Source organism: Alosa sapidissima, chromosome 21 (genome assembly GCF_018492685.1).
Source record: "Alosa sapidissima isolate fAloSap1 chromosome 21, fAloSap1.pri, whole genome shotgun sequence".
In the NCBI taxonomy this organism is placed as follows: domain Eukaryota; kingdom Metazoa; phylum Chordata; class Actinopteri; order Clupeiformes; family Clupeidae; genus Alosa; species Alosa sapidissima.
In genome coordinates, this window is record NC_055977.1 from 26114021 (window position 1) to 26139020 (window position 25000).

Here is a 25000-nt window from a genome sequence, read left to right on the forward strand (position 1 = left end):
ATTCAGATTCTCTCTATTATTACACTCTCCTTTTCTCTATTAATCTTCTTTCTCTTCTTCTCTCTATCTCTTTGAACTCTTCACAAAGAGCAAAGGGCACAAACATAAAGACAGCTCAACTGACCTGACTCCACCACAGGGACGCCGGGCAGTCACTAAACAACAGAAGAAAGCAAAACCCCCGCTGCACCTGTGCCGATATTAAACCTCTTAGCTTTACAGATATTGCTGTCTCCTATGTCCTCCAGGTGGGTCGGTCGGGTTGGTGGTGGTGTGTGTGTGTGTGTGTGTGTGTGTGGGGGGGGGGTTACTGAAGGGAAGTGGGGGGTTGGGGGGTTGTGAGAAGTAGAGAGAAAAAAGGGGACATATTTTGCAACGGCTGTGTAATAAAATTGCTATGGTTATGGAGTCGTTGTGGGCTTGACTGCATGCTGTGTAATTTGATCTGCGGTATTTTTCCTGAGGTGGCACATTTCCACCAGTGAGAGGCTAAGGGGCTGTGCACACAGAAGGCACGGTGGTGTGTTGAAACAGCGAGGGAGTGAGAGAGAGAGAGAGAGAGAGAGAGAGAGAGAGAGAGGGATGGCAAAAGATAGTGAGTACACTAGGGAGAGAGGGGCTAATTTACTGAGGCTTTCACCTTGCACATTTCAGAGCTAGAGTGGGAGGCTGCACGTGCGCTCTCTGATTTCTCCCCCACTTGACACCAAACCTTTAGATTTATGCCCTCTTGCACTGCGCATAGCTAAATCAGAGCAGTCACTGACTCCCCCCCCCCCCCCCCCCACACACACACACACACACACATACACACACATACACACACACACACACACCTTGGCATTCTACATAACTGCCGGCAAGAACTGGCTGGGTGAGAGGGCAGAAGAGACAGACATCCCTCTCATACTCCTCATACTTGTTTGCCTTTGTGGACTCGTTCAAGAACTAAGGTCACAGACCTATGGAACTAAGGTCACAGACCTATGGAACTCAGCTGAGAGCCGCACAGGCCGCACAGGCCTGTCTGACCAGACTCCACACACACTGGCAGAAGACACGAACCAGCTGGTCTTTCTCCCCTTACAAGCCTAAGCCTCTCCCTTGGACCCCACTCAATGGGTTGAAAGACCCTGTGATTCTAATTCCCCAACGCTCGGGGCCGAGATTCCATGAAAGGCTTTTCCAGAGCGAGTGAGAGGAGAGGGGAGCAGGCAGGCCTACCTCTTGGCACTGGTGGAGAGTTTGGCAGCAGTCTTGCTGGAGATCTTGGCCTCCTTCTTTTTGGGCTGGGTCTGATCGCGCTCCCTCTCGGGGGCCTGTTCGGCCGGAGCCGTCTCCCGCTGCTCGGCGTCCGAGCTGCCGCCGCTGGTGTTGGGACTGTCGTCCGGCCTCTGCTGTACCTCACTGGACATCCTGGTGGAGGCAAATGGGAGGAGGACGAAGAAGAAGAAGGAAAAAGGAAAGATGATGATTGAAAACAACAAGAAGATGGGAGGAGGACAAGGAGGAAAAGAGGAAGGAAAAAGATGATTAAAACAACAAGAACAAGATGATGATGAAGAAAAAGATGATGACAATAGGATAAGAAGAAGAAGGAGGAGGAGGAAAGAACAGGAAGAAGAAGAGCAGAAGAAGAGCAGAAAAAGAAGTAGCAGTAGAAGAAGATGAACCCAAAGAAGAAGAGAGAGAAAAGGGGGAAGTAAAGGGAGTGGAAGCAGAAGAGGAAGACAGTGAGAAATGAGAGCATGGGAGATAAAAAGGAGAAACATTGTGTGAGTGTGAGAGATAGGAGACAGACAGAGAATGACAGAAAAAAGAGACAGACAGATAAATAGAGAGAGAGAGAGAGAGAGAGAGAGAGAGAGAGAGAGAGAGAGAGAGAGAGAGAGATTATCTAATAGGAAGACTCCTTGGAATGGGTCACTTGCTATTATGCCTCTGTAGCGCTTCTTGACAAGACAACGTTCATGGAATTTTAAGCTGTAGTCCCTCATAGTAGATGTTAGACCTCTTTACCCCACAGCATAGACAGAACTCTGCAGACAGTGGGACATTTGTGATGAGATATTATTCCCTTCGAGGGCTTTTTAAAGGTCATAATCACACGCCGGGTAACATTGCCTAAGGGAGTCTATCACGCACGACTCTGTCTATAATCAAGGCTCTCCTACAAGGTCGCACTGGGTGAAATTCAATTTCCCATCAAAGTCTTAAAAGCTTCAAGGTGACGAAGGTTCATTCATCCTCAAAGTGAAGTGGGGATGGCTAAGCCAGACAGCGGATTTGTTTTCTATGACACCTGAACTATGAAGACAGAATGGGACAGCCCGGCTGTCCGCTGGCGTAAAGAAAGGTTGTGGGTTATAGGGCTACTTCACACTGTGAGGCTGGATGAGGCCATGGCTCAGGCGTCTGACCTGGAAAGCTCCTGCAGCCAAAGGACAGACATATCGCTGTGTAGACATACACATGCACCCAATTACTACAAAGTATTTATTTAATGCATATTTGCTTCAATGACATCTGAGTTAATAGGCTTATACATCTGCTCTACTCTCCACTAAGGGATGTTGTTTTATTCTTTAATTGGAACGCAGAGAGATCCAGGTAGCAAAAGATGCCTGACCCTGACTGATCTCAAAAGAATAACTTATTCTTTTCAAATCAGGGGTATGAGCCCCAACTTCCCAAACAATTCCCCAGGTGATCTGAGGAGTAAACAAAATTTACACAATAGGAAATGGTGTTTTCGAGAGAAACCAGTGAATGTGGAAGCACTGAAATTCAATTGTTGCCACTCGCCAGTCCATCCACTCAGGGATATTAAACAACACATGGGATTATTCAGTGATGCCTGGGCTGTGGGGGCACAATGAAATAGGTCAATTGATATATCGAATTAAAACTCTGACCTAATAAAGTCCCCTTGCTTCGTAATTGCTGTCTTTGGCTTCTAACCATATTTTGATGACCCAAAATAGATTAGTGAAATAGTTCAGGTTTTGGAGACTGTGAATAAATAAATGTGATAAATGTTTAAAACTAAAACAAAAAAGTATGCCTACAGTAAAATATAATAGCCATCAGCATAATGTGAACTCAATAGTAATTTGCATTATAGTATTCTAGTCTATTAAAATGTGCAGGTAAAATTGCACACATTCATAATGCCCACCGGAGCCATAAAACCGCCATCTAACTGCATTAAACAGATGACATAGTCGATTCAGATTATTGCAGGTGATGGTTGCTTTTAGTCACAGAGAAAACTCAGATAGCTTAGCCTACTGTTAAACGTGAGACAACGCTCAAAGTATGAAATCATGGTTGTCTTGTTATAGAGATATTATGCGTAGGTTATCGAGTTCCTGTGCCAAATTGATTAGGTAATCCTGTTTATCATGTCATTTGGAAAGAAAGGGGGAGCGAGAAAAAATCCCTCGATGTGAGCAGCACAGCTCTGTGCTCTCTGCTGTGTAAATATTTCGTCTCACTTGTCACGCGGAACTGTCAAAATACTCGCTGCCATGGAAGGTCAGCGAACGGAGCGGAGAAGCCCCGCGAATTGTGGCCGAGATAATTGAGGAGGCCCCGAATGTATTCTTCGGAGAACTCGCCTGTCGGTCGGGATTGTTTTCGCCGAGGCAGCCTCTGATCGCCAGAAAGGGTCTCGTAATCAACGGGTTCCCCTAGTACAGTGCCGTCAAAGCCCGTATTAATGTCTAAAAAACAAGATGTTTCTGGTAGGAAGAGAGCAAAAACTGTCTCGGCACAAAAGACAAGAGAATACCCCACCACCCTGTCGAAGAAGCCCTATGGATCCATGGGGCATTTAGAGCTTACTTTAGGCTGGCTAAGACCCAAAACACCAAAAGACTGACGAGCTTACCTGTCAAGGGCCGCCGACAGCTAAATAAAATCTCTACGATCAACTCCGAAATATGTGCTCAGCTATGACTGCGGGTCCGCTCGCTTTCGCTCTTTCGTTGATATCTCCGAGCAATTCTGAGGCAACCGGACCGCCTCCGAGCGCGCTCTAAAGCACCATCTCCACGGGTGCGCGCACGAATCGTGTGTGTGTGTGTGTGTGTGAGTGTTTCTGCGACTGAAGTATGGGTGTGAAGAATAGGGGTAGGTCGCAGCTTGGTGCAGGCTAAATCAAAGTAAGCAGGCTATTGAGACAAAATGTGTCTAAGCATGAGCTATGTGTGAACAATTCTACTGTGTGAGTCAGCTGCTCTTTGGCTACGAGTGTTTAGAACTCTTACATTCAAACCTTCTCCGGCGCTTAAGAGCTGAAATTCTGTGCTGTCCATAACCCGATGACAACGACGACAATGTGAGCATCAATTCCCATTTTCCAATAAACCCTGCATTATCTCCCTTTGAAAATTGAGCCTTGCTTTAGGATGACCTAGAGAGAAATGTAACGTATCTCTGTGTAGGCCTAGTCTGTGTAGTCATACTTATTTACACTCAAACAGATATAGTTATTTCCCTTTCAACCTCAAAATGCATGACATTTATTTCTTCCAGGATTTTAAAAAAGGAAGTGAAAATGTCCTAAGTTCGGTGGCGGACCTGTTTATAAAGGGCAGCCTAAATCTATTGAATTTGATTTGTATTTAGGCCTGCAGGATATTGTCCACAAGAGGGTGTCAGCATTCCATATAACTGGTTATTAGATGGATTTATGGGCAATGCAAGGTAATAATAATGTAGGCTAGTAGGGCTAGGCTACATCCTCACATTAGATCAAAAAGTAATGGTGTAAAATGTGTGTGCTCCTCATTCTCATTGCAAGACAAAGGCCAATCTTTGGTCAATTTAATAAAATAGATGAGACTATTCTGTTAGGCTACTTCCCCAATCTATCTGTTATATTTATATTTATATACTATAGATTTTTTTAATATATAATTTATATGATTTAATGTCATGTGTTGTTTGATGTTAGGCTATTTGTTATACTCAGTCACGTAGGCGTTAGGCTACCTTCAGTGATTTTCTCTTTAAACTGTAGCCTAAGTCTAGATTTGCAATGTTTTTATTCTTGTCAAATATATAAGCTTATTCCAAATAATGGGCTATATTATCTGTTTTGGTGTCTAGCCTAATGTCAGCCTCATGCACTTTCCTGCCAGTAATACACCCGGAACCATTTATTTCCAAGTTTCTGTTTCTTTCCCATTCAAAGTTTTACGGACCGACTTCCGCGTGTACTCACGCACGACCATCGTAGGCTACCGCGAATTCATTTATTTGGGTGGCCTGAGATCTTCTTGGGAAATACCAGTATTTATTAGTGTCCTGTGTCTTGTTTGACAGGAATCATGGAGACAATTTTAGAGCAGCAACGCAGATATCACGAGGAAAGAGAGAGGCTAATGGACACAAAAACAAAAGAGATGCTGCACAAGAAAACGACGGTATGCTAACTAGCTAACCTATTTAGCTATTTGCCTCCACATTAGGGTCGTAAACTTTACATTTCATTTTAATATATTTTATGCATCAGAAGGTTTAGCGGCATTGCTTTAGATGGGATGTACTTCTTTGACCTTGCATACTTGTTTTTGCATTATTGTTTTCCTCATAGTGGTCATTGAAGTGCTTTATTAAAGTAACGTGAAGTCAGTTGATAAACACAAACTTACTTTGTTAGCCACCAAGCAATGTTGGTTGGAATGAATGTTTTTAGTTTACTAAGATGGCTTTGCTAAATGCTTTTTTGATGTGATGGAATAGTTATGCTGAAATACTCATCCAGTTACTTTTCCCCAACAGCTGCGAGATCAAATCAATTCTGATCACCGCACCAGAGCTATGTTGGATGTAAGTAAATTCTGTAAGGTATTTCTTATGTCAGCTTGATCTTCGTCACTTCCCTTTTTAAACCATTTTTTATCAAAGTCCGCTGAAATTTTCCTAACGCTTCATATGTTCTATATGTTTAGAGATACATGGAAGTCGGTGGAAATCTAAGGGATTCTTACGAGGATAAAGATGGGTGAGTTGGCCATTTGGTTATATTGATCGTTGCAAACTTTCTGACTGAATGCAGTAAATACTGTACTGATATAATTGAATACTGAGAATTCCTGTGACACACTGTCCTTAAACACGGTTTACTTGTTTACTTTCACCTATTCAGGATGAGGAAGGATGAGCTGAACGCCATCTCTGGGCCTAATGAGTTTGCGGAATTCTACAATCGCCTGAAGCAGATCAAGGAGTTCCACCGCAAGCACCCCAATGAAGTGAGATTTTGACTGATTAGATCTATACTTGTTTAGTTGTCGTGTGTGCATATTTGACTGATTAGATCTATACTTGTTTAGTTGTCGTGTGTGCATATTTGACTGATTAGATCTATACTTGTTTAGTTGTCGTGTGTGCATATTTGACTGATTAGATCTATACTTGTTTAGTTGTCGTGTGTGCATATTTGACTGATTAGATCTATACTTGTTTAGTTGTCGTGTGTGCATATTTCTCATACATGCGTGTTGTGTTTGTTATTTTCAGATCTGCGTTCCTATGTCGGTGGAGTTTGACGAGTTAATGAAAGCAAGGGACAACCCCAGTGAGGAGGCGCAGAGTAAGATAACACACCTGAAATTTGTCTTTTTAAAATGAACCTGACATATAAGACAGGACAAAACAAAGAACAAGAGAGACAGGTGTATAAGGGGGATTAGTCCCAGAAGGAGGAGGGGGCTTTCCTGTTGGCTTTCCTTAGTGCTGCCTTGGCGTGTAGTGATGTCTGAGACTGAAGAGAGTGGGCAATGATTTTAGAACATGTGTTCACAATGCTCTGGAGGTGTTTCTTATTTTTGATTGAGAGGGAGTGAAACCAGCAGCATATAGATGAAAAGGTCCTTATACTTTCAATAAAGGAGGTGTAATGTTGAAAATCTTCCTGCTCACTCCAAAGGAGTGTATCTTCCTCAAGAAATACTGCTGCTGTTGACATTTTTTAAGAATCACCTCTGTGTTAGAGTCAAAACGCAGTTTGTCATTAATGACAGTGCTCAGGTATTTGTATTCATGTATAACTTCAACTGGTTCCCCATGGATTGAGGTTGCAGTCCTGCATCCTCCATGCTTGGTGAAGTCAATGAACATCTCCTTGGTCTTTGTGACATTTAGCTCCAAAAAGGAGCCATCCCACCATTCCACAAACTCACTAAGGACAGGCTATATACTGAAACTAAGTAGTTGAAGTGTGCCAGTAGGCGGTTTGAGACACTCTCTGTGAGATATGCCTCTTCCCAGTACCTTTTCCTACACCTGTGTCTGCCTTCTTTGTAAACCAAGGGCTCCAGGCCATGCCCTCAACAACATTTGCATGTATTCATTTGGCGCACACGTTTATCCAAACTTACAGCAATAGAATAACATTTATTTTAAGCTATTACCATTTAGCATTTTAACATTGAAGCTAAAGAGCTGCAGTTGTAGCATTAGAATACAATTTAAGCTATAAACATTCACACATTTAAGCTATAGAGCTACAGTTGCAGCATTAGAATAAAATTTAAGCTTTAAGCAGTAGGCCTGTGTTTCTTCTGCATTCACTGACTGCTGTTTATTTTGTCCAGATCTTGTGGAGTTTACAGATGAGGAGGGTTATGGCCGTTACCTGGATCTTCATGATTGCTACCTGAAGTACATCAACCTGAAGAGTGCAGAGGTAGGCTTGTGGCATATTTCCTTACCTCAGGTTTGTTTTTTCATCCAGCATGCAGACCATTTAAGTTCAAACTGATGACTGATGTATCTCTCCCTCCCTCTCTGTCTGTCAGAAACTAGACTACCTCTCCTACCTGTCTTCATTCGATCAGTTGTTTGACATTTCCAAAGACAGGAAGAATGCAGAGTATAAAAGGTAAGAACAATAGCCTTGTGGAGATTGACATGTAAATTGCTTTTGATGTTAAAAATCAAAGGTGGATTAAACCAGGAACAAGTGTAATGAACAAGTATTACCAAGCTAATAAGCAACAGGGCTGAAAAACTTTCACAGCAAATAAGTTTAATTCATAATCCAATCATGTCATCCAATCATGTCATTCAGATGTATTTGTGTTTGTTGATTTACACAAACAAGTACTGATGGGCAAACAACATATTTCTATTTTACATCTACCAAAATTTTAGAGGAAATAAAGCAACTGTTTCTTCAAAAGGGAGTGCTACCACCACCCATGTACATTTGTAACAGAGTGGCTAAGGATCTGTCCGCATGCAGTAGCCTGAAATGTTAAGCAGGGCACCTAACCCTGAGTTGCTCTGGGGAGAATGGCCCTTGTAATATAGTTGACATATGGAAGTTGCTTTGGAGAGAAGTGTGTGCTGAATGAATAAATGTTAATGTAAAAATGTCCTGATCTTATCAGGTATTTGGAGATGCTGATAGAGTACCTTCAGGACTACACTGACCGCGTGAAGCCCCTGCTGGACCAGAACGAGCTCTACGGCAAGATCCTGGTGGAGTTTGAGAAGAAGTGGGAGGCTGGAACGTTTCCTGGATGGCCGGTGAGTGTGTGAACGTGTCCTCAGGCTCCATCCACACGGTTCCTTTTTCGATTTAAGGCGTTGTTTCATTTTAAGTACGTTCTCCGCCCACGTATGCACGTCTGCAGATTCTGAATCTTGTCTGCATGGGACACCTGTACAGAACGGGGGACACCTGGAGTGTGGGTCACTTGATCGTTTGCACAAATCACATGACCATTCATGCAGTTGTCAGCAAGTAAAATGCTGAATTTAATTGACCTACCAATGCTACCAAATACAAAGTCTAGTAAAGTTTGTATTTCGGTCTACGTCTTGCATTCACAGCTGCCAGGGTAGTTGCGGAAGTTGAAGTCAGTCATGGAGAGTTAATAGACATCAAACTGGCGAAGTCCCATCAGGAAGGGAATATGGGTTTCTATGTCGTCGTTTTCAGATGTTTGTGGATTCGCTATCCACATGAAACGCAAAGCCAGAGTTTTCAAAATGGAATATTGTGGATACGACCGTTTGCTAAATACCTGACTCTTTCTTGCTTTGGGTAGAACTATTGTAAAAACACAGAATATGTCACCTTTAAGATTTCATTGTGAATGGGTCAGAGAGAGAGAGTTTTAAACTGATGTACCTCATAGTATTTGACCTGTGAATATTATTGGATGTTATTTAGCTTCTTCTGGATAATCATTTAATGGGGATACTTCAGTCATTGGTAAGCACTGACTGCTGTTCATAGAGCCATGACTTTAAAGTGTCTGCGTGTGTGTATGTGTGTTCTCTGTCCAACAGAAAGAGACCAGCAGTGCTTTGACCCATGCTGGAGCTCATTTGGACCTGTCTGCCTTCTCCTCCTGGGAGGTAGGTTTACATTTGCAAGCGTTACGTAATCTAACATGATAAAATGCAGAACGGCATGATGTTGGAAAACAGCTGAAAAGTAAGATGAAATGGTTAACAACACATTTTAAGTGTCTGGTTTATGTAGAATTGTTGCTTTATGCTTTATATGAGGATGACAGGGAATATTTATTTTTTGTTCAAATTTTTCCAACCATTCCATTTCTTATAGCTATAGAATCCTGCCAATGGAATGTTGCAGGAAATGCACTCTGGGATGCCCTCTTTGTAAAATGACAACAGTGCCACTGCTGTAGTCATTATTTTTCCATAGTCAGCACCTTGTGGAGCAAGATGAGCTCCACCATATGTTTAGTCCTGAGACCCGTCTGATCCTGTGGCGCCTGCCTCACTGTTTGACTCTCTGTCCCTACAGGAGCTGGCTTCTCTGGGGCTGGACAGACTGAAGTCTGCCCTTATGGCCCTGGGCCTCAAGTGTGGAGGGTGAGTGTGCTTCTCCGTGTGATGGGGGAAATCCCCCTCTCCCTCTTCTTTACTCTTTTGGACATATTTTAATTATTTAAGCATTTCAATTAAGCATACTTATATAATTATATTATTATAATTATAGTATAATATTAAATATATTATAGACCATCAACAGCAGGGTTTTTAATATTGGAAATGGTCCCTCATGGACCCCCTTGAAAATGCCATGGTTCATCTCAAATGGTTGATCCTATTAATAAATAGTTAAGTGTAAACATTCAGTTTAAAAAAAAAAAAAATTTTTTAAAGCTACACCCATAAATCAAATTTTGTACCAGAATCGCTGTAGTTTATTTTTGCTTTGACTGAATTTCTAATAGTAAGATCTCTTAGCTGTGATTAAATTTATAACTCTATCCTATATAAATCCTATCAAAACCATAATTCTATCCTATAATTCTGTTCTTTCTTTATGCAGTACTCTGGAGGAGAGAGCTCAGAGGCTTTTCAGCACCAAGGGCAAATCCATGGAATCTTTGGACCCCTCTCTTTTCGCTAAGCACCCCAAATCCAAAGGCCCCAAAAAGTAAGAACATTTCAAGTCTTTAATCTACAGAAATGCTTTGTAACACTCCCAAAGAAGTAAACATATTGTATGATGCACATGTTGACCTTCTGGTTCTTACTGTTCACAGAGACACCGAGAGGAACAAAGAAATTGGCTTCCTCGAGGCCCAAATTTATGAATACGTGGAGATCCTTGGGGTGAGTTGATTTAAGGACCATTCATACCAGGAACGATAACTATAATGATATATCTGTCTATACGGGTCATACTGAATATCCATATATTCTGTTTTTCTTATAATATATTACTGTTAATACACTGCATATCATATATAAGGTTACTGTTAATACGCTGCACATATTTATAGTTAATTTATATTACTGTAAACAATTCCACCTTCTTAACTGTATGCTATTGTCTACACTGCACTATATATGTTATACTGGTTATGCACCACCTGTCTATACTGTGTATATCACATTGCACTTTTCTGCTTTTTTGCACTTCTGGTTAGACGCAAACTGCATTTTGTTGTCTGTGTACTTGTACTCTGCACAATGACAATAACGTTTAATCTAATCGAACCTATAACTACAACGCTAAAAGCTTCCACACTGACCAACAATAAGAAAAGTCTCTCTTTGTGTTGATGAATGTGATGGCTAAAATTTGATTGATTCTGATTGGCTGTCAGCTTGTTATTGTTCTCAAAATCGTTCCGAAAGTGATCCCCAACGATATCATTCTTCATGTCATTATTGTTGTAGGACACATACGTGTGGACGTCGTCAGTTGTGTTGCTGATGTTTACGGCCCTGATCTCTATGTGTGTATGTAATGTGTGTGATGTTTACGGCCATGATGTTTATGTGTGTATGTAATGTGTGTGATGTTTACGGCCCTGATGTTTATGTGTGTATCTAATGTTTGTGATATTTACGGCCCTGATGTTTATGTGTGTATGTAATGTTTGTGAACTACAGGAGCAGAGGCAACTGACTCACGAGAACGTTCAGAGGAAGCAGGCGCGTACGGGCGAGGAGCGTGACGAGGAGGACGAGGAGCAGCCCAGCGAGAGCGAGAGCGAAGACGAGGACAACGAGATCATCTACAACCCCAAGAACCTGCCCCTGGGCTGGGATGGCAAGGTAGGACTCCGCTCTCATGCTACTGGCGCTACAGTGACTGATTTTAAAATCAAAATGGGGGGCAGGGGGTCACTAGGGGCTAGGGACCAAGAGGCAGCATCTCATACCACACACAGGTCTAGTTTTGGGTCGGCCCTGAGGTCATTCCTCTCTCCCACTCCCATGTCCTGTCTACTCTCCACTATCCTATCCTGTCCTGTCCTATCAATAAAGACTAGAGAAAACCCCAATACATCTAATATGACAGGAGAGAAGTTTTAAGTCCTTAACAAAAGGCTTATGTCTTTGTTTGCCATGGAGGATTTCAGTTGTTGTGTGTCTTTCAGTAAATAGGTTGTATGTTTGGGGGCAGTTGGTGGTAGCGTAGTGGCTAAGGAGCTTGGCTAGCGTCCAGTAGCCTGCAAAGTTGTGGGTTCATATCCTGGCTTCCATCGCTGTGCTCTTGAGCAAGGCACATAACCCTGAGTTGCTCTAGGGAGAACGGCCCTTGTAATATGTAACGTAAGTCACTTTGGATAAATGTGTCTGAACAAAAATGAGAAATGTTTCTATCCCCTATCTCTGTGCTCCAGCCCATACCATACTGGCTCTACAAGCTCCACGGCCTGAACATCAACTACAACTGTGAGATCTGTGGAAACTACACATACCGTGGACCCAAGGCTTTCCAGAGGCACTTTGCAGTGAGTTGTACACTTTATGCCATCCGCTAGAAGATATCTGCAGTGACCAAACACACATAGCCATCGGAAGTAAAAAAAAAAAAAACACTTTTTGATATTTTGCTGTCATGTGGGATTATGATATTTTTGTTTTTAGATTTGTACCCAGATATAGATGTGCTGGAACTGATCAGGTCCTAATTTGCCTCAGATCCAGGAGGCCTGTGCCAAATCCAATCCAGGATTTAATCCAGGTTTAGCAGGGATTTCAATACTAGTTATGCTCAATATACTACTTATTATATGTGTCCAAGTGGGCTTATGCCCAGGATATCACCGCTCATGGAAGCCCTTTTGTCCTAACAGTAATTAATAACTTATTTCAATGGGACCCGGCATCTGACCCTAGGCAGATGGGTCAGGCCCTTGAGTCGTGGATCTGCTCGAGGTTTCTTCCTTCATGTATCTCCAATTCTAGGGAGTTTTTCCTCGCCCCTGTTACTCATGGGTCTTCTCTGATTGTTTAACACTCTGTAAAGCGCCATGAGACATGTGCAATGTTTTGGCGCTCTATAAGTGGTATTAAATTGAAATTGAGTTGTGTAACGGTCAATATACTACTACTGATATCCATTGTGAGTGTAGACTTTAAACAAAGACAAACAAACAACAACAGCAAAAAACATGCCTCTTGTTAACAAAGTGATAATTATGTTATTTGTTTTTGAGAGACCCCTTGTATGTAAAATAGAAGACCTTCATTGCAGTGTGCAGCTTTGTGTTTCAAAATAAAAGCACCTGAATTTTGTCAGAGCCCTGTGGTATTGAGGTGTAACGCGTTCCCGTTGTGTCGTTTCCTCTCAGGAGTGGCGCCACGCCCACGGCATGCGTTGCCTTGGCATCCCCAACACGGCTCACTTCGCCAACGTCACCCAGATCGAAGACGCCGTCTCACGTGAGTATTCCACTATTGCATGCATAGTCGTTAGCGTTCCATGTACATTCCTGTTCTATCCTGCTTTATGTTGTTGACCGGCTGCTGTGGGAAGTCCCCAACCAACAGCACAAAAAATTTCCCATCTTTTCCTGTTTATAGCTAAAATATAAAATGTAACATAAAGCCACTAAAACAAGCCCTTTTGGGTCCGTTTCTGTTACATGCTCTGTCAACATATGCTTTTATTTTTCTGTTGTGGTATTTGACTTTCTTGTCTTTGACAATGTTCTTTACAGTCTGGTCCAAACTGAAGTCACAGAAGGCATCCGAGAGGTGGCAGCCTGATACAGAGGTAGGTGTAGCATCACTGCCTGGTAAACGGGCCGGGGGTAGCGTAGTGGCTAAGGAGCTGGGCTAGCATGCAGCAGCCTGAACGTTGTGGGTTCAATACCCAGCTTCCACCGTTGTGTCCTTGAGCAAGGTACTTAACCCCAAGTTATAATTGACATGTGGAAGTCGCTTTGGATGAGAAGCGTCTGCTAAATGAATAGATGTAAATGTAAACGGCCGACCTGAGTTCCATCCCTGACTTAGCCTGGGTTTTCCCATGCTGCCTTACGTGCGTGATTTTATTCATGCTGCTGGGCATTCGTAGCGCCCAATAAACGGCTCTGGGCATTCGTAAACCACGTTTCAAATACGAGAAAATTAATGTCTAGTTCCCAGACCCCATCTCAATGAGATGAGGTCTGACGTTAGCTAGGCTATCCCTGACTGCTGAACAACAACAAAATGTCACATTTATATAGCGTTCAGTAATGGAAGTAGAATTTGTCCACGTTTCTTAGGATTGAAGAGTGTTGGAGTGCAAATATTTGAGAATAGCAAGCCTGTTAAAACAACTTCTTGTGTACTGTATTTGGTTAAATGTCAACTGATTTGAGTTGTGGTGCGACTGATTTCAGTGCCACATGGACTAGTCAAACCCAGGTAATTTCCCGGTTCCACCCCATCTCTCTCTCCAGCTTGCTTCCTGTCACTCTCTCTAAAAATGCCCCCCAAAAAAACAAAAATGTCAATTGATTTGGATGGAGGAGTAAACAAGTCAGAAAATACTCAATACACATTGCAGTCTTGAGTTTGTCTGGCTTTCAGTAATGTCATGTAGAGCATAATCTCATAACCTGTTGGCTTCACTCTTGCAGGAGGAGTACGAGGACTCGAGTGGAAACGTGGTCAATAAGAAGACCTACGAGGATCTGAAGAGACAGGGTCTTCTGTAAAGGAGCCAGACCCGACGAAAGCACGGCAACCAGGAAAGATTCTTTTATGGAGGAAAAGGAGTAAAAGCCAGTTCAACATACATGCAGGGGCAGGGTTATCTGTAAATGAAAGTGGACAAACACAAAGCCACTTGTGGACATGCCTGTCCCCTCTCTGGAGCTGGTAGGGTCCTCTTACATCAGAACATCCATCCGGCATTCCCAACGCCATTTTTTTGACCACAAGTGGTTTTGTGTATCTTTTTAGGGATTTATTTTTATGTTGTTTTTATAGCTAGTGGTCATTCTATGCTATACCATTCCCTCTCTGTAGCGCCTGTAAGATGAGGATATGTTTATAACTGATTTGCTACATTTAATAAATTGTCTGTATTCTTCACCTTGATGTGGTTGTGTATATTTAATACAGTCTGAATTTATTTTATGACTTGCTATACATGCTATGCTATGGTATAATTTCAGGATCATGCAATGAATATCCATGTCATAAACACACACACACACACACACACACAAATATTAGAATAGTGATTTGGAAAGAAATTTATCACACTAACCTTGACAAAAAATCATAGTATCACACTCTAAATGTATTTTAGTCACAGTCTTTGCCACTCCCCAATAATGGACCATTGTATTGAAAGTAAAGTTGATTTCAATAAGAATGAAATTGCAAAATATATCTCAGGGACGCTCTCGGTAAAGTTGTGTCCTTCCTCACATGTCTTCCACTGTATCTTGTCCTTGCCAGTCTTCGATGGTGTGTTTTTGTTTCTTTTAATTGTCTAGGGATGCACCTCCCTGTAATTAAAAACCGAACGGCTAGCCAAGCACGCTCAGAGAAGAGAGCGAGCGGCACGGTCCCCCATTGTTCCATCACGCCGCTCCGTGCTTTGTGGCATCACTGCAGTGACATCTGGTACGACATACGATGAGGTAAAAAAGATTTAAGGTTTGAACAACCAACAGTCTCCTGGAGTTAGGCAGCCCAGGCTGTGAGAGAAGGACCAAGTGTTAGAGATTTAAGACTGAAGGCAGGGCCGAATGGTGTTAGCTTTATGAGGCTGTGTGTCAGTGCCAGAAACCTTTGTTCATTTGATTTCAGGGTGCATAGAAGATTGATACACTCCTGTGGGGATGTTTGAGTTATTTAAAATGCTTCTCTGATGTTGACTTAAGTTGAGTGTGAACAGAATCTCTGCTTCCGTTCGCCTTTCATTAAAACACACTGGGGGTATGTCATCCAAATTGGAGTAGAATGTGAAAAACAGTAACACTGATTTTAATTTAAATTGATTAGTCATTAAACTTTCTTTTGGCTGAAAGGACTTGATTAAGCACAGCAGGGCAGTTGATATTAGCTTTGCCCACTCTCAAGTTCTTTGATGTGGGCGACCGTCCCAAGTGAATAGTGAGGTTTGCCTAATAGCCATGCTGTCTAATAGCCAGCCACGCTGGGTTGGGCTTCAGACTAAATGGTTCTCAGGGAAATGCTGACCAAACAAGTGTGACCGTTAATTGCCCCAAGGTGTTCTGGCAAGTGTAGTGCATCAACAATTGTCTTTTATGCACCAGTCCAATTATTTACATAACACACACACACATAGAGAGAAGGGAATGTGAAGTAATATATTTGATTTTAGCACTATTTGTGTGTGGGTTAAGATTGTGTTAATTGCTTTAATCAACATTATTTGATATATTTTACTCTTTCACCTCTGGTACATTTATTTGAAGTGAAGTAATAATGACATTTAAATTCACAAAGTTTCATCTAATTATAATTGTATCGTTCATTTAATGTAATTTATGGATTTATTGCAGTGTGGATCTCTCTTCAAGTGAAGATGGTTGGATTTCTACTCAGTAAGAATCTCTAGTAGTTTGATCTCTCTGTAGCTTTTTAAATATATCAAATATTGATTATGACATGGTTTATGAAACAGAATTGTTCACAGTTTTTCTCTCATTGGAAATGCTCACCAGTATACAAGTATACAGCAGCAAAGACTCCGAAGAGGTATTGTTTATCTCATAAATATACTTCACAAGTGTGGATATAAGGCAGCATTTACAGTTTCTATCTATTTTTGGAAGTATAATACCTAAAAGGCTTTTGTTTTAGTAATGCGTCAGTGCTTATTTAGTACACTATCTTAGATACAAAGTCAAGTTTATATAGCACATTTCATACATAGAGGTCATTCAATGTGCTTTACATAAACAAAAGCAAACAGGAATAGCTAATAAAAGCACAGAAGGGCAATAGTCAAAAGAATAGTTTAAAAAGTAAAGAATAAAAAAGAAAACACAAGGAAATAGTACATAAAAGCAAAGGGCAATAGTTTTAAAGTGTTTAAAAAGTAATAATTAAAAGACTTAAAAGAACATAGAATAATTACTCAGTAATAATGATACTTGTCAAACACCCAATGAACAGCAGCACGCTAAGGAGATTCTTGAAGTAGGCCCAAACTGCGCACGCACACACAGATTTCCTTTCAGGGCCAAAATGCCCAACCATAGGGCTCGATAATTCCCCTCGTGGAGTACACACCCAAATAGTTAACACTCCGTTATTCTCTCTGTAGCTGTAACTCTCAAGCCGTGAAGAACGAGCCGTTACACTCTGACTATGCCCAATCTGTCTGCAGAGGTGGAAAGTAACGAAATACATTTACTCACGTTACTGTATTGAGTAGTTTTTCTGTGTATTTTGTATTTTTTAAGTAGTTTATAAAATCGGTATTTTAAATTTTACTTGATTACATTTTGAGTGAAGTATTGTACTTCGCTACATAAAAAAAATCCCATCCGTTACTTGAGTAAAAAAAAAAAGTTAAGACTAACGAAAACAGAAAGGGAGAGAAAAGAAATCGCGCCCTAAACCACTAGCCTAGTGATAATGATCAGCATGTAGCCTACAACAGGACATCAAGCTGGCGCCATGCAGTCTTTCTGAAAGGGATGGAGCTGGAGCTGGATCACGAGATGCATCAGATTACATGTGTAGCCTAACCTATGGGTGGCAGATTACATGTGTAGCTATTTCAATGGGTTGTCTCAGTTCGTTTTAGCACTAATGATAGCTGTGATATTCAAGCAAACACCATGGGATTTCGTGTTTTGACGTTTGTGCTCACCTTTCTTTGGAAAGAAGTTTATTAGCAGTTGTTTCCCCTCATTTTGATGTCTCTCTTTTTAGTAACCTGACTTGGCTTTCTTGGAGAAAACATTGCACCAGCAGCATAACAATTAGCGGTCCACTACTAGCGATGCTCAACTAAATAAACAAAAGATAGACTACCTTATGAATCGTGCAGGCGGACTAAACCATTTAGCTCTTTAGCAGGGGAGAGTGACCTTAGACAGTTTTCACTATGTTTTGTATACAAAATCCAGTCAGTCAAACTTTAAATTTCGTCTGACATTCATTTTGACATTTAATTTGGAAGTTAAAATATTCAGGTAAAATAAATATATGGTGGACATATATATATATATATATATATATATTTTTTTTTTCAGTAATTAGCTTAAATTTCCAGTGAGTCTATTCGAAATTTTCACCACACATTATATTAACACACGTATAAAAAATCCAAACATAAGAGTTATGTGTATTAAAGTGGAATGACACAGGAAAAAAGTACTGAACGTGCCTACTGAAATTTCTTCAATACTTTGTGGAAAAGCCTTTGTTTGTAAAGACAGCTTCAAGACATTTCCTGTATGACAAAACGTATTAGTCACAGTATCAGGTGTGATTTTGGCCCATTGTTCTAAACAGATTCCAGGGGTCCCTCTTGTGAATCCTCATCTTTAGTTACTTCCAGAACTGTTTAATTGAATTTAATTGAATTGGCTGCCTTCAAGTCTTTCTGGAGCTTACTCCGAGTGGTCCTTGGCTTTTGGAATTGACTATCCTTCTGACTCCCTGGTCAGAAATATTGCGAGGAGATCCTGCATGGCAGTGATGTTTCTTCCACTTGCAGATAATGGCTCCCATGCTGCTTACTGAAGATTCTGAAGTTTTGAAATGCATCTGTAACCAGTTTCATTGATATGTTTTGCAACATAAGGTTGCAAAGGTCTTGGGAGAGCGTTTTGCTTTTATCCATCATGAAATGTTTCTTGTGTGACACCTTGGTAATGAAAAACCTTTTTATAGCCCATCAATATACTAACCAAGCTTATATTCATTTGCACAGATAGAAAGGATAACTACTCTAACTACTTACAGATTCCAGCTCGTTCCTTCCCTTTCCTTGCCTTAGTGCTTTTTCTTAGCTTGTTCAATACTTTTTCCCTGGGTTATTCCACTTCATTACACATGACTCTACTTATGGAGTTGTTTGGATTTTTTATGTGTGGATTACCTGAGTTATTACTAATGCCTGGTGAAAATGTTGTACCCCCCGTATTCCACTTTTCATGGGCCCTCTCCTCCATTGGGGCCCTATACTTCCCACTCTTCCCCCCAGTTCGACGCCCTTTAATCTGCTGAACCTTCTGCTTGTTTCCAAATATAAAAAACAACTCAACATTGGCCTCCCTGCCTCAGCTGCCTGTGAGGGGCTTTTCAGTTGGATTACTGTTCACTGCAAAGCGACGCAAGGATGAGTGCAACTAACTTTGAAAATCAACTACTGCTCAAACTTAAAGGAGAACTCCAGTGATTTTTCACATAGATCTCCATTTCTCAACGTCACCGAGTGCTGTCGGTATGAACAAAACTGAAACAATCGGTTTTACCTAGCTCGAGTTGCTGCAGCTACAGCGCTACACACTGGGAGCATGAACATGGCTGCCTTAGCTGCTGGCTGCAGCAACTCGAGCTAGGACCAAAGTCCTTTTCAGGCAAGTACCTCCACTCGGTGGCCATATTGCAACACTTTTTGGGCACTTATCGTGCATCTATTTCGGCAGAAATGCGTGTGCGTAAGGCTTCACGACACCAATCTTGCTCCAGCAGCGAGATCACAACAGATGATTGGCACGATGTCTTCACAGCACACCACATGATTGGCTCAATGTATTTTACAACACACCACATGATTGGCTCAATGTATTCACATGTCAACGTTTTGCCGCGGAAGGGTTGTGATATTTGTAGACAACTGACTAACCCCATGCATTACTATGGAGGATTTTTTGAGTGCTGTATCTCCTCATTAGAAAGTTTCTGGTAAAACTGGTTGTTCTGGAACCCCCCCCCCCCCCAAAAAAAAAAGTAACTAAGTCACTTTTACTTAAAGTACATTTTAAATTAACTACTTTTTACTTTTACTTAAGTACATTTTCAGATCGGTATTTTAACTTGTACTTGAGTAATGTTTCATCAAGGTATTGGTACTTTTACTTGAGTACAATATTTTCGTACTTTTTCCACCTCTGTCTGTCTGTTCTGTTAGAATGACAACTTCTTCACAGAATCCCCCTTTGCCCAACTAAGGATGGCTATAGTACTACAAGGAACAATAGTACTCACCCGAAGAGTGCTCTGTGAACTGGGCAATGAGCAGTTAGCAGAAATCATCTGAGAAAAGTTTGATCTTAAGCCTAGATTTAGATAGATAGATACTTTATTGATCCCCAAGGGGAAATTCAAGGTTTGAAGATTTGAAACTGGCTACAGTTGGGGCAACTTTGATCTCATCTGAAAGTTGGTTCCAGAGCTGAACTGCATAGCAACTAATAGCTGCTTCACCATGTTTAGTTGTAGGTTTTACTAACAAGTATTTCTCCTGAGACCTGAGAGGTCTGGAAGGTGTGTATTGCTGAAGCATGTCTGCTAGGTGATTTTGCCCCGTTCCATTCAGTGAGTGAGTGAGGTGAGGGAATGTGTCATTACAGTGTAGCCTATAAGTATAAACACAACAGCCAATCAAAACTTACCTCAACACTATTTTTCTGATCAGAAAAAATATCCTACAAAAGATCTGATCATGGCAGCCACAACTGTGCTCCCCTCCACCATGACTGAAAAAAATCCACTGGTCAAGAGAACCACACCTCTGGATGAGAACCTGGAACCCAGTAGAACCCAGGAGAACTCTGACATCATCAGGACCACGTCTGCCAATACAAAGGAACTGAAGTCAAACAACAGCCCTGCAGAATCTTACACACGCAAGGAGACTTTGGGGTTGTCAGCAACAGTACACCCCACTAGTGCCAGCTTTAATGGAGGATTTGTATCTAAAATGCACAATCCAGGTAAAACAATCCTGTCTCAAGCTATAGTGTACCTGCTATATACAAAGTCAAAAATGCATTTAATATATCATGAACTGACATGGTATTCAACTAGCAATGTTGATCATTTTACATTTATTAACAGTTACAGGGTTTCCATATGCCAATACCACATCAAAGTATGTGCACCTACAAGGCATATCCCCTATAGCAGGTGGCCTCTATTCACCTATCACTGGCCAAAATGTAAGTCATACCTCTGAGTGCTTAGGACCCTTTCTTTGTGAAAACAATATTGCCTGTCTTGGTTTGTGTTTTACCTGAGCCTGTCTTTTGATCTATACCACCTGTTGGTCTTGGTTCCCCAGGTGAAGGTGTGTAAGATGTTTATCTGTACTGGACAGAGATGCTTTCGGTTTGTAAATGCCACAGAGGAGCCTTGCAAGATGGAAGAGAATTTCTGTGAAGTAAGATTATACCTACAACAGATCAACAGTATTAGATCTATTAGATCAACAGTATTTTTCCTATGGAAGACATGTTTTCTTACAAAACATGATATCAGACACAAATATGTTTGTATGACCTTTGATCTTTGATCTTCTGACATTGAACTCACCCAGAAATTTTCTAAAAAGGAATTAACATCTCTGTTAGAGCATCCCTGACTCATCTCCATCCTTGCCAACTGTTCTCCCCCTAGCTGAAGCGGACACTTCGCCAGGTAAGTTGGATCGAGTCCAAGACCACCTGGACAGCTGGCTGCAGCGCTGACTGCCTACACACTGCCCCCTGCTTCTCACTGTACAAATACCGATGCCACCAGGAGTGCTGCGGAGCCAGCGCCACTTCCTGTCTCAAGCTGGACGGTTATCTCCATGTGCCCTCGAACGCCGCCTCTGTGACGTGTCTCTCATCGTTGTCCCTGGAGGTGCCACTAAGCGGCACCTTCCTGACCTTCGGTCTGCTTGGATTACTCGTCCATCTTCTGTCTTAGATGATGTTGTGACGGTCCATTAAGGCTTAATGTGCCAGATGAGCCCTGCGGTGCGGCCTTGGTTTGAGTCTGGCTCTGTAGTCACAGAAGGAGCCAAGGAGCACTATTAATGTGCCACTGAGGTCATGATTTCTCATAATTTGTCACCAGTATCTCGAGGGCTGTTGAATTCTGTGTAATCAAACAGGGTAGGTCAGGATATATGTATCTGTTATTGGCTTAGGTTATGTCCCTTCATACGGCATGCATAACATTTTGCAGGTGTAGAATGCTTGCCTACACTTATATATCTTGGTGATAGGAACAGGTAACATAAGTTAACATAGGAGAGCGGGGAGAGGGGACTTGCACTGTGAGTACCCGCCCTTTTATATACATGGTACATCCTAATTTTGATTTACCTTTCACTTTTATTTACCTTTCACAACTACCTTTTTACCTTACCTTTCAGTTACCACCAATTTTCTCAACTACTTTTGGATTTCATAGGAAGTGTTTATTGCTCTCAGTTTCTTTGTGCAGGAACTCACCACAAGATGGTGCCATTGTTTGAAACTCGTCCGAAGAAATAGATAAAAAAAAGGCAAAAATAAAAATGTATTAGAGTGTGATACTAAATCTGCTCCCCATTTTGTCCCATGTTTATCTAACATTCCAGTTCATTATAGCCCTAGGGTATTTTGACCATGACTAACATAAGGATGCAAGTAAACTTATCAAGTGCTAATGTGTTTAATGTGTTTAAGTTTAAATGTGTTGCACATTTGGTTGGGTGAAGACAGACATATTAGCAGGTCATAATTTGAGGTGAAAATTGCTTGTTGGTGGGTGACAAATCAGGTAAAACCATCTTGCTGAGTTCAGTTTTTTAACTACTCTACCAACCATGATGGGACAGGTTTCTTTATGACTTAGTAAAACAATTAAGACCTGGTATGTCTCTTTTGCTCTAGGTGGGCTGTTGTACCCTATAGTGATGCACTACCAGTCTAAAATCTTGCTTGCAGTGTGGAAAAGCACTGACTTAGAGTGTGAAATATTACAGAAAATTAGGCCTCAAGATTAAGCACTATCAAAAGTTCATGGGCACTCTACTCAAGGTCTCAAAGAATTAATACTTCATATTTAGATTAAATCCGCCTTGAATAATCGCTTTCTGTGTCAGACGGCCACTTTATATCCCAGAAGCTGTGTCAGTGCAAAAAATTACATTCACTTAGCTTGTATCTTTCTGTTGATAATGAGAAAAATGGCCAACCCTTCTCAAAAATGTTGCTGGGTCAGGAAAGCCTACACTGGGAAAAAGATTATTTAGCACACTCAATGTCCTTTGTGCGTTGTCTGAGTTGAGTTATGTGTCTAAGTAGCGAGAAGGTTACTGAATGCATTTGATATGCATTTAGAATCTGAGGCAATGACTCGCCAAGAAGGGGGTTACAAACTTCAAAAAGGCAAAATTGCTACCCACAATTGTATTTAATGCACTAGATTAATGCATGATAAACAAAAAAAGTACTTAAAGAAAAGGTGTAGAGCTCAAAGAAAAAAAAATATTTTGATCAAGTGTTGACCATCAAGTGTATATAGATCTTGGTTAATACAATGGACAAGTGCCATCAGGTATATGTTACTAACCTCAAGTAATTTAATTAATAGTACCACATCTTACTGAAGGGGACAATTAATAGTGGGCCCTCAGAACACCAGTTTATTAGGTCACTTGAAAAAAAGGTTATTTGAGAATATTCTTATACCCTTTAACTATTTAACCGGCTTGGAAAACATTTTATATAATCATTACTGACTATGCATTCACATATTTTCTTGTACATCAGAAATTCAGGCAAACAGAAAATATAGCTTTTAGTTCAGTACTTTGAGCGATCATATCACCATGCCCTTGGTATGTCAACCTTCGTAGTGTGGAGAGATATGTAGGAAATATATTTTTTCCCGCATTTTTAGAGGCCCTAGTAAACAAATCATTATCATTAATAGTGGCCACACAATGACTGTGGGGGTATTGTGCAAGACATTATGCCCTCTGTTGAATGTCATTGGAGATCTGTAATAGATACCCAATGTGAGGAGAAAGCGATATAGGCTTGCGGCCCGTGGTGAGTTGCAGCTGAGCCCGTTGTTGTTTGTGTACTCTCCTACCCCACGATGAGCCCGATTGAGTCATTATGTTCCGAGGCCCTTTTCAAATGTCAGACGCGGATGTTTCATCTTTTTCTTCCGTAAACATCCCCCCCACCACCACACACACACACACACACACACTTCATCAAGATTGATGCTATCCGTCCACTCGTGGCGGGTGGACAGCTTGTTGTTTCGAGATGCTTTGCAATGCTTTTACCAACACAAGGCACCTGCTGAGAATGTTTCTCAACAAGGAACAATGCAAGTAATCAGATCATGAATAAGCAATCATGGTTGAATAATAGCTTTTAGGAAAGGATAATTGTGAGCCTGTTGTTTGCCATGAATTATTACACAGATTCAGTATAAATATGTATAATGTTTGCATGAAAACTGAATCATCTTTGTGTGAATGAATACTGCTGTGTTTATTTAGAGAAACAAGATCCCAAGATTACCATCTTATTTCCTTTGTGTTATTCTAACACAGGTGATACAGTTCCAAATTGGTTCTGGCTCATTTGGTCATTCAGCCAAATCCATATCTTAGATCCAATCTGTGAAAACAGAACACATTCTGAGTGGTGGTGGTAGGGGGTTATCATAGTAATATTGCCGTTGGCCTTGGCACTTTATATGGCCTATATAACTTCTAGCCACTTGTGAAACAGTAATTCATTCAGTCTAGTTCTAGTAGAAAACCAAGCACATTGTTTTATCAGTTGGGCTATTGACTGAAGTCTCTAGCAGGGATCTTCCAAATCTTGCCATGTAGATTCAGTTATACACAGAGAATACACATGTTCCATTCCTTATGCTATTGGTTGAGGACTTTCCACAGGGTCTTCCTATTTTCACTGCATTCATTGTATTGCATTAATTGTATCTATCTCCTTCCAATTCTTTTTACTCCATTTTTTACTTAATTCTAAATCTCTGATGTTTTATTTATTGTTTGTTTGTTTGTATTACAATTGTTTATTATTATAATTATTAATCAATGGCTTGAGTCAGTAGTAGAGTTTTTAGGGGATACTTCTGGTATCTCATTCTGGTAGAAATGTCTCCTCTTCCCAAGTTGACTGCAGCAAAGGCCTTTGGCTGAATCCAGTTCCCTGTGGTGGAAGTGAGGTGAATAAAGATTAAGTGGGGCTATGCTCTCAGTGCAAGATTGTGGGACTATAGCATCAATATGTGGCCATCCTTTTCGCAT

At 41.1% G+C, this 25000-nt stretch overlaps 3 protein-coding genes across 3 annotated transcripts in view; 2 read left to right on the forward strand and 1 right to left on the reverse strand.

Moving 5' to 3' along the window:
* The window catches only part of LOC121696067 (ubiquitin-conjugating enzyme E2 E2-like), a 49418-nt gene extending 45375 nt beyond the window's left edge, over window positions 1–4043 (reverse strand). The window contains exons 1-2 of the mRNA XM_042077385.1: window positions 3893–4043; window positions 1225–1416 (exon numbers count right to left, since the gene is read on the reverse strand). Of these exons, the coding sequence (XP_041933319.1) occupies window positions 1225–1415 (191 nt within the window). The 5' untranslated portion in view covers window position 1416; window positions 3893–4043. The remainder of the gene's footprint in view (window positions 1–1224; window positions 1417–3892) is intronic.
* A 1157-nt stretch (window positions 4044–5200) lies between these two features.
* On the forward strand, window positions 5201–14826 carry sf3a3 (splicing factor 3a, subunit 3). Its single transcript, XM_042077334.1, has 17 exons — window positions 5201–5432; window positions 5791–5838; window positions 5961–6013; window positions 6158–6263; window positions 6532–6604; window positions 7608–7699; window positions 7812–7894; window positions 8406–8544; window positions 9313–9381; window positions 9797–9864; window positions 10328–10435; window positions 10545–10614; window positions 11401–11565; window positions 12138–12248; window positions 13092–13182; window positions 13461–13516; window positions 14370–14826. The coding sequence occupies exons 1-17, from the start codon at window positions 5337–5339 to the stop codon at window positions 14445–14447; spliced, it is 1506 nt and encodes a 501-aa protein (XP_041933268.1). The 5' UTR covers window positions 5201–5336; the 3' UTR covers window positions 14448–14826.
* A 5574-nt stretch (window positions 14827–20400) lies between these two features.
* On the forward strand, window positions 20401–22237 carry LOC121696032. The gene is made up of 4 exons (XM_042077335.1): window positions 20401–20666; window positions 20791–20891; window positions 21014–21112; window positions 21349–22237. Exons 1-4 carry the CDS (start codon window positions 20426–20428, stop codon window positions 21640–21642), a joined length of 735 nt encoding a protein of 244 aa, XP_041933269.1. The 5' UTR covers window positions 20401–20425; the 3' UTR covers window positions 21643–22237.
* The last annotated feature ends 2763 nt before the right edge of the window (window positions 22238–25000 follow it).